This window comes from Amphiura filiformis, chromosome 11, assembly GCF_039555335.1.
Source record: "Amphiura filiformis chromosome 11, Afil_fr2py, whole genome shotgun sequence".
NCBI classification, from domain to species: Eukaryota; Metazoa; Echinodermata; class Ophiuroidea; order Amphilepidida; family Amphiuridae; genus Amphiura; species Amphiura filiformis.
The window spans coordinates 32,782,966-32,793,622 of record NC_092638.1 but is presented as its reverse complement, the minus strand read 5'-3'; the positions used below and the strand labels follow the sequence as shown (position 1 = coordinate 32,793,622).

The 10,657-nt window shown below is 36.3% G+C and overlaps 1 protein-coding gene across 4 annotated transcripts in view; it reads right to left on the bottom strand.

Annotated features, from left to right (window-relative positions):
• Nucleotides 1-398: 398 nt before the first annotated feature.
• Nucleotides 399-10,657, bottom strand: part of LOC140164740 (transmembrane channel-like protein 7) — a 54,467-nt gene continuing 44,208 nt past the window's right edge. For all 4 annotated transcript variants that reach the window (XM_072188096.1, XM_072188097.1, XM_072188098.1 and 1 more), the window contains 5 exons: nt 8,695-8,770; nt 7,754-7,884; nt 6,601-6,759; nt 3,969-4,047; nt 399-1,714 (listed from right to left, as the gene is read on the bottom strand). In XM_072188096.1, the coding sequence (XP_072044197.1) occupies nt 1,496-1,714; nt 3,969-4,047; nt 6,601-6,759; nt 7,754-7,884; nt 8,695-8,770 (664 nt within the window). In that variant the 3' untranslated portion in view covers nt 399-1,495. The remainder of the gene's footprint in view (nt 1,715-3,968; nt 4,048-6,600; nt 6,760-7,753; nt 7,885-8,694; nt 8,771-10,657) is intronic.

The following is a 10,657-nucleotide window of genomic DNA, read 5'->3' as shown; positions in this document are numbered from 1 at the left end:
CTCCTTTCAGCCCTACTGACTATTCTAACCATATCTCTGATTGGCTCATTACATGATATAGCCCTCTTTGTAACCAATCAAATGAGTTATAGCTTTATTTCGGGTGGTAGTTCTTTTGGGCTGATTTTTTGGCCGGTATATTGCCCATGGGATTATTATTATTTAGGGGTATTACACCCTGCCATTTTGTTTGCCTATTTTTGCATTTTTCTCAAAATATAAAGCATTGGTGACAAGTAAGATATTTATATTATAGGGGCAAGGACTACAACTACTGCACTGGAAATTTTATTTCAGCTTAGACAACAGTTGTGGAGTTACAGTCAAAAATGAGGGAAAACCAACATTTGATCAATAAATCAATAACTACTTGCCTTGAGTTGCTGAATTTTCCGTGCAGTAGTTGTAGTCCTTGCCCCTATAATATACATATCTTGCTTGTCACCAATGCGCAATAATTTTTAAGAAAAATGCAAAAATAGGCACAAAATTGGCCAGGGGTGTAGTACCCCCTTAACGCTATTACAAATTAGTGGCATAATTCTGTGATAAACAATTTAATACTTGTTTCAGATTAATGAGTAAAACAGAAACATTGAAAATTATTCAAATTCTACTGAGAATTTTTTTGCAAACTTGCTACGTCATTTCTGGAACCTCATGTGACAAGCCAATCAGGTCAGATGCCTGATGAATTTGAATAATTTCCAATATTTCTACATGTCTGAGATGCTTAATACCAACTTTTCAGTTGCCATTCATGGCAAAGCACTACATAAATAATTATAGCATGTTGAATGGCTTTGAGGGTGATACAATACATTGCACAAGCTGCAAAAATATAATGTTAGTCGTAGACAAGTACAATATTGTTTTGCAAGTGCAATACAGTTTAGTATCGCTAAAAACATAAGACATTCAATATCATTATTATAAAATTTAAACTAACCTAGCCACCAGGGTATGTCCAGGCCTAGCCAATGAAAACTGTACCTTAGGCCTAATACTTCTCCTCTCCCCAAAGATAAACTTTAAATTTACAGCTTGTGAATGTGGCTTTGATTGTATTTTCTAAGGTTATTCCCAAGAATTTGAACAAATTCTTTTTCATTTATAATCTCCTGTGAGCTGATGATTGTCTCGTTGTAGTTATCGCAAGATGCACTACAATTTTGACCACAATGTTGTTTGCACAATTGCTGTCAGCATATGATCACCTGTGATTTGTTTCTCTATTACTGTGACTGCTATAGCTTTCGGCAAGGTTCTTCATCGGTCTTCGGTGTTGACAATTGCTGTTTAAGCTGTGTAGCATTGCATGACCTAGTTCTTTTTCAGTCGGACACCGCTGAAGGACCTTGCTGAATACTTTAGTATGATACACACACATTACAATGTTTACAGCTTCATGAGATCAAGCTAGGTCATAATAAAAGTAACACAATTTCTCATAAAATAATTCCATATTTTTAGACTTCTAGGATACAAGCTCCCATCATCTCTTATTAGGCAGATCTGGAGCAGCTCTGACTGGTGTGTTATTAGCACGTTTTCCTTTACCCTTCTTCTTTGCAGGCGTTGGTTTCTCATCATCCTTTTTCCTTCTTCTCCTCTTATCTGCAGATGGTTTCCTATCATTTGGGACAGCTTCACCTTTTCTATGTCTGACGGCATCTTGTAGCATCTTGAGTAGGAAACGCTTGTCTTTACCCTCCTAAAATGGAAACAGATACAGACATTTATCATTAACTGATCAACAATCAATACATCAATCAATCAATTAAAACCTCAACCAATACATTAATCAATTAACCAATTAATAGATTTCACAATATACCGTAAAAACTCAATAGTTAGCATATGCGTGATGTGCATGGGGTGAGGCAAGCGAGGCAAAGCGCCTTGCCCAAGGGCGCAACACGGTGGTGGGACGGGACTCGAACCCATGCACATCAAGCAAGCTCTCAGCTTATGAGTCCAACGCCGTAACCACTGAGCCACCGTGCCCTATGCTGATTGAACAGATAGTTGGATTCATTGAATAACTGAATAATCAATCAGTCAACAAACAAAACATTACAACCAACCAATCAGAGCTATTCCAGTTGAAATCCATACATCCCTATTCGCTGTCGAAGTAATGATGTAACAGGATAATTAAAATAGCAATAGATGAATACAATTTTTGAATAGATCGCCCTGCACTACAACGTTCACGCGGTACCTATGCATTAAACCATAGATGCCAAAGAAATGCTAATCACTAGCACCTGTAAGATTAGTATCTTTGAAAAGAGTGGTATTGTATTCAATCTATGATTGCAGACATACACAGATGATGAGTGCAACCTGCTTGTAGTGCAGGGCGATCTATTCAAAAATTGTATTCATCTATTAATATGGTAGTTAATTTGATTATTTCATCACTTCGACTTAATGTCCCACACATGGAGTGTGAAACCTGAATGGGTGACTCCATTTGAAATACAGACTCCCTGTGTGGGAGATTAACCCAGCAAACACAAAACCTTTAAGGGATCTGGAATGAGCGTTTTGAGCGTTTCGACAGTATTTTTGTGGGATATGAGAGCACATCAGACATATCGAATTGCATTCTCAATACGAAGAATGTCTTTCTGATATAAAATAATTGTCATTTTTTGAAATTCACAATATAATACAAATTTTATGAAGTAAAAGTAAATTTGACCTTTCATATCTATATGGATTTTTTTCCCCAAAAGACCTCATTTTTTTTGTATTTTGGGGGAAAAAATCCATATCTTCAATACGAAAGGTCAAAATTTTCAATTGATTGTCGGCTTTTCATCCCACCTACATACACTTTAAGTATAAATCATCAGATTTATAAAGTTTACTTCGAGTACTGTTAAATATCAAAAATAATTTGCCATAAAATGAGTATTACATTGCGAATTTCTGCAATTCGATATGTCTGATGTGCTCTAATGTCCCACAATAAATACTGTCCAAACGTTCATACCCCATCCCTTAACAGAAAACATTTTATTGTCAGGTTATACATGTAAAAAGGGTGCAAAACATTTTTAATAACCTTCCAAAAACATAACATTATGCAAAACATTTTAACATCAAAATATTATACAAATATATACTGCCATGATGAGGTTCTGGTTAAAACTATGGGCCTGAGGTGAGATCAATAGTATTAATTGATCTCAACGAGGGACCATAGTTTTAACCAGAACTTCGAATAAAGGCAGTATATATTTGTTTTATATACTTCATTAATATGTTCTTTGTTTATTGATTGGTTAAAAGAAAATTATTTGACGTTTTGACTCTCCAGCTTCTATCCTGAGTGAACTGAGCACGACCAATTTAAGCACAACCTATATTTTGCCCTTCAAACAAAATCAAATGGGCTAAAATCGGGCTAACCAATTACAGCAGCGCGATGGCAGTTTCGCGTGCGTGAAGTGTTCCGTCGCATCGAATGCTCGTACGCGGAAGGCATGGTCAAATGTACTATTTACGGCTTGGAGGTACTATTTACGGCTCATCCGGGACATTGAAAATACTATTTACGGCTTAGAAGTACTATTTACGGATAGGAGTACTGATGGTAGAACTATTTTTGGTCATGTGATCCACTTTTAACCAATCAATGAACAAGAATATATTAATGAAGTATATAATACAAAATATTTTGCAAAAATGTTTGCCAAATTTTTTTTTACAATAACATTTTGACATTTTAAAAATGCTGTTGTAGTGTTATTTCATATGAAACATATAAAAATGTTTCACATGACCTACATATATCCAGACATGTTATCAAAACGTTTTAAATAAAACCCAAATGTGTTTATAACACGTTTATAATGTTTTAAGAACATTTTTGTGTTTGCTGGGAAGGCCATGCCTTCTACAGAGGGTGTATATATTTCAACTGGAATAGCGCATTTATTCAGCGCATAACTTACCAGTATAATTTGTTGTTTGAGTTGTTTGACTGTTTGTTGTCTACCCTGAGTCAACACTCTGAAGTAGTATACTGTTAGACTGTGGGTTGGATAGGTAAGAGAAAATAAAAGATACTATTAATTAATCATTGTATCATGCCATATACAGCTTTATATTGGGCATGTCAGTTGAGCACAGTTCTTTTAAGTGTCTTGATAAACATCTAAACAGATTGCTATTGGGACTGCCGGTATTGTTGTAGCCAAGGGGGGTGCAAGGGTGAAGTTACCCTCTCCCTGTGGAACATCCTTCTGATGTGGGATCCTGGCTGCCATTCATTCATTCATTCATTCATTCATTTATTTTTCACTCATCAAATAGCAAAAAACATAGGATACATACAAAATCATAATACAAGTGAGAGTGAAGGAATCACAGGAAAGGCCAAGAAGAGGCCTGAAAGTCTGTGATCCCTTGATTGGTTAATTCATCATTTGACATGGCAGCAGATTGTCATTTCAATGAAGAAGCAACAGTAAGCTGTCATATCTTGATATGAATTAACCTAAATCAGGGCCGTAGCAAGCGGGGCGGCCGGGGATGCCATGGCCGCCCCACTTTTTGAGAAATTTGTTATGTTTTTCTTTATATCTTTATTTCAATTTGGGCATATATTTGTATTTTGGCCGCCCCACATTTGTCATGGCCGCCCCACATTTTTCAACCTTGCTACGGCCCTGACCTAAATACATGAAAAATAACAGTAAACAATAGTAATAAGAAAATGCACAACAATAAGTAATATAAAAATATAAATATCCAATGTGGTCATATATAAATCAGATACAATAGGCATTAATAGTAACTTTGCATAAGATGTTTTTTAAATACATGGCGGAATTGATTAATTGATGATGAACTTTTAATGCTGTTATCAACATTATTCCATAACTTAGTAGCTGCATATTTAATAGATTTTTCACAGAAAGCTCTTTTGATAAATGGAAGCCTCAGACGATCTTTATATCTGGTGTTTAAGTCATGGATCTTAGACTGTTTTACAAATAAATCATCAAAAACACTCGGTAAAAGTCCATTATCATGTTTGTACATAAATAAACCAAGTTCAAATGTATATATATCCCTGATCAGTATTATACCTAATCAGTAAGGGATTAGTGCTACTTCTATAATCACTTGCACTTATAATACGAAGTGCCCTCTTTTAAAAAAGATCATTTTATGTATGATGAACATGCACATCCCCAAGCTAAGATACCATAATTGATATACGGTAATATCAAAGAGCAATACAATGTATATAACGCCTCATGTGGGAGGAAGTTTTTTAATTAATTAATGATACCGACATTTCTTGAACATGTTTTTACAATATTATCAATATGTTCTTTCCAAGTGATATTCTGGTCAATTTGTAGACCTAGAAACTTAGTGCTTGGCACTTTTTCAAGCGGTGTGTCTTGAGTGCCTGTCAGAGTCAAGAAACAATTGCAAATTGTACTGGTTTTGTGTTCTTCTTGGTACCGAGTAACATATAATTAGTTTTTTTAGCATTGACAGATAATTTATTTACCTGGAACCATCTATTCACATTAATAAGCTCTTTGTTGAAGACCTCCTCAATAACATTAAACTGATTGTGAGAGTAAAATAAATTGGTGTCATCAGCAAATGAAATCACATCAAGTGACTCAGTAATTAAGTGAATATCATTAACATATATAATGAAAAGCAGTGGACCCAGTATTGAACCTTGAGGCACACCGCAAGTAAGATTTTGCTGTTGAGATGGAACACCATTATAATAAACATATTGTTTTCTATTACTCAAATAATCTTCAAACCATCTGTGTGTAATACCTCTAAAACCATAGTGATAGAGTTTATCAAGCAATATTGTATGGTCTATAGTATCAAATGCTTTTGATAAATCTAAAAACACACCTGCTGTAAAATTGTCATTGTCAACAGCTTCAGTAATTTTGTTAACCAAGTCAATCACTGCCATATATGTGCTCATTAAGATTTTAGCCCTTTTTGACCGCTTTTTAGGCAAAAAAAAATTTCCTCTCAAAGCTTATGCGTGCGATTTGTAAAATCACATGATTTGAAAAAAAAAAAAAAATTTTTTTTTATTAAAAAAAAAAAAAATTCCCGGAAAAATTCGCTAAAAAATCAAGATTTTTTTCTCGAAATACCATAAAAATACCATTATACCAAGTTGGGAATTTAAAAAAAAAAAAAAAAAAAAAAATCTCATTTTGAGATAAACCTTTTATTTTTTTTGGCCTTACATGTCTATTTTAAAATTTGATATCCGGCCAGTACAAATTGACTACAATCCTGGTGGAATGTTGTTGCCACACCAGCCAGCATTGGTGTTAAAAGGACACACTCTACAGAGCTAAGTCTGTTATTCGGCATTATCCATTATCTTTGTAGAGTTGAAAGTGCACATTCAGCTTACACTCTCCCCTTTGCCACCCAACATTGCAATAGGGGAGCAGAGAAGGATGATGGCCAATTTACGCTTTTGGTGTAACAATTTTTATCGCCATGATTGTAGGGCTTGCAGATTTTCAGGCCCAAGGGCTAACATTTTAACATATTTCTAACTGAATGCGTACATACCATAATATCATAATGACAGCAGCAACAAATCCTGGCGTTGACACAAATTCAATGATGATAGCCCAGGCTGAGTCATTCCATGATTCTATGAGCTCAACTACAATATCAAAAGGTGATTCTACTCCCCTGAATGGCCCACAGTTTGCAGAGGGTCTGATTCTGAAATGAAAGAATTGCAAACAAACTTAAATGAAAATTGGGACGATAATGGTATTGTCAGGGTCTGAAATGAGATCATAAGGCTAATGAACTACAGAAGTCATTAACTTGTACTGCCATGAAGTGTGATGAAAATTATATATATACAAAAAAACCAGTTTGCTTGGTAAAGGCATCAACATTGAAATAAAATAAATAAATAAATTTCGGATTTATATAGCGCCTTTGTCCAGATCTTGGAGGATTCAAAGCGCTGTAATTTCGCTGCCATGGTGAATCATCACAATCAGATTTCATCAACTAGGCCAGTTGCTGCCGAACCTGGCGCAAACCTATCCGCACTTAGATTGTAACATCCACCAATTATCTGTGCAGCTCCCCAAATTCCATCACCGATTTTTGAAAGCAGGAGGAAACCGGAAATCCCGGAGAAAACCTGTGAGAGCGAGCATGGAACTGGGATAAACCAAGTGCACATACAGTCCTTGGGCACAGCCGGGGCTTGGACCCGGGACCTCAGTGGTACAAGGCGAGGGAACAACCACTGCGCCAACTCGCTCCTCCATTTGATTTGATTTGATTTTTAAAAGAAATCATTTGGCAGATCACATGGACCATATTATCGTCATAGTGTCTTCCAAGACTGGTTATCTAAATTGCTACTATACTTTTTAGTGGAATTGTAACTACATAATTTAGGCTTTTATTTTATATAGTGCCAGAAAGGCCTTGCAACAATAAGAGACATACTAACATAAAATATCCAAAACCCTATTACAGACCAACATACGCTATAGTTTGAGGAGTGTCTAAGATCTAGTGAAAAAATTATTGGATCCGATAGTTTTCACAAAACAAGCTGTTTGTCAAAATAAACATGTTGTTGCAACTTGCATTTGGTATTGCGTGTTCAATTATGAATGAACCTCATTATGAAGTCCACAAAAATATTCAGTCGACCACTCCAAAAAATCTGTGAATATGCAACACTTACTCTGATAGACTATATCCTACTGCTCCAGCACATATTGCATACATAGCAACTAGAATGATAAGGAAGGTAGTCTTGGCTAGTCCAGCCCTCCAGGGTTGTAACGATGGTTTACAGTTAGCTAATACACTAATCTGTGTAGAAAAGAAAATACATATATGCAATGAATTAAGCTCAGTTAGTAATAAACAATAATAGCATAATATAAACAGGTAGAGCTCAAGTCAGTGTTTGTCCAATCATGTGAGAACATAGTGGTTGTATCATGGTGACAGATTCCTATCATTGCCACCAGCAGAAGCACACTGCTGCCAGGCGACTTCATTGGTACTCTAGAGTACCTGTGTGGGTACTCCAGAGTACACACATCAGAATCACACATAGAGTACACTGCTGCCCAGCCTTGGTACTCTAGAGTACACATCAGAATTACACATACAGTGCATACACTGGTACTGGATTGGTACTGCACTGGTACTCTATAGAGTAACCATAAAGTACCTGCAGTGTACCTCTGGGATTGGCAGCAATAGGAATCTGGTTGTGTATAACTGAATACAAAACATTTTATTCCATCCTTTCATTGTCAACAAAATTGGCAAAAATATCAGTGATTGCGATTAATTTTTTTTCTAGGAGATTGTACAATAACTAATGCAGATTTGTGGCTAGAATCATGATACAAACCTGGCAGACAACCAAACCATGTGGCTAGGTTAAAATTGTCTGACAACTATTATTTCATCCTTCAAATTTGAAGATTGGCTCAAGCTGAACAATATAGACACAACCTGCATGCCTATGCTAACGATTTTGGCTGTGCATGCTAAAGACCTTGTTTGGGTCTACGCTTTTTTAAGGGTCGGCCCGGTTACTCCTAATAAAACATTGGGTTTTTTTAACACCTTGCTACTGTGAATGTGATATTAGCATTGTATACATACCTTTTTGACATAAAATAAAAGTACTAATTTGACAATACAGAAGATCATAAGAAGTGGTGAGAAGTACATGCCAATCCTGCAAATAAACCATAACAAAACATGATTATAACCAGTGGTGGATGCAGGAGGGGTGAAGTGGGTGACAGCCCCACTCAGGGCATAATTTAGTGTCAGAGAGTTTTATTTGTATAGCAATATATATATATATGTATATATAGCAATAATTAAATAAATCCAAGTAAGGTAAATCATCCACAGTAAAGTGCTCAACCAAGAAGGGAGCTGGAATAATTGTGTACAGCAGTGACATATGTTTGTGTGATTGCATAGCAATTTGGCTAAATTGTGTAGCAAAATGCGATGCGATACCGGTTATATTATTTCCCTGGCCCCACTACAATTTGGTGAAAATTAAGCAAATCAGCCTATTTCAGTCAGTACTTGGGTCAATTCCCAACCCTAATGTTGGGAAAAGGTGTACATTGCTGGATTGTTTAACTGATTTAATGTCATTTAATATGCTATTTTGTGTATACGGTATGTGAGGTGTACCGACTGGTCTGCTGGCTGATGTCAGTGGGCCCTGTATATATATTTTTGCTGTGTACTGTCATTTTCTTGTTGAGCAATTCTGCACTTCAATTTTGTATTTTAATATTTTGCATTTCACAGCTGGTCTGGTTTTAAATATGTATGTTTTATTACGCTTGATGATGTATATATGTGTAGTATTTTAAACCTATTTAACTTTTATACTGCTGATTTCATTGTATTTTGATGTAAGGTTATTTTGTGATTTTGTTTTTCCTTTTCTTTATTGTAAATGCATTGAGGAATCTGCGATTCACAGTGCACTATGCAAATGCCGTTTTATTATTATTATTTCGGAGCACGAAAATAAAACAGAACTGATCTGGATCCTTGTACAATACTTCAAGGAAGACAAAGTCCAAAGGCAGCTAACAGTACCCCTAACTACTACTGCAGATGCAAAGACATGGCTAATCACAACAAGTAATATACAACAGCTAGTGTCTACCATGCCATGTTTAGGCAGACATCAGACTAGTCCTAGTACTAGTAGCAAGCAAGGACAATGGACCTGTTATCATAAGAGCAACTGATACAGACATCCTAGTTCTGCTTGTATATGGATATACCTTATGCAAACCTGCTCATCACTGGATGAAGAATACAAACCAGGAGAAATATATCAACATTGATGCAATTTGTTTGCAATATCAGTATCACCCACACATAATAGACAATTCTAGCTGCATCACAGGCTTGGTAGTTCCTCATATATACCTTGCACATAGTGAAAATCAGGCCCCTGAAGAAGATGCTTAAAACAGGCACCCATTATCTTCTAAATAAGCTTTGGGCAGATTCAGCTGATCTTACAGATGACTTGCTGTTCTTCAGAAGGAACTGGACATTCCAAAAACAATTAGAATGTACGAGAAGCAGAAAATCAAAAGCAGTGCAACACTCCTACCAGATGAGAGTAGTGCCATAGAACACCTTAAGACAAGCAACCTTCAAGCACTGCACTAATATAGATAGAATAATATCCTATCCTGCAACTAATGAAGATCATGGATGGTTTGAAAATGTCATTATACCGTGATTGTTCACATGTTCACAGCTGCCAGTGAGTCTCCATAAAGTCATCCAGACAAAAAAACAAGTCGGGTAAGAACTGTCTGGTGTGGAAGAGGCATGGACAGCACACATGTTGATGGAATCGCACCCTGGTTGTTTGTGTACACATCTGGGCATCACCTCCCTGCACAAGTGGAAGCAATATTATGACTATGTTGATTTTCATCCAGAAGATGGGCCAGAGCTCATGTTCGATGGACCAGACAGCAGTGGAATTATGTGTTGTTCACCGACGAGCTGAGAAGTTACCTGCATCACATCGATGGCCGGAGACATGTGGCGTCGAGTTAAAGAGCAA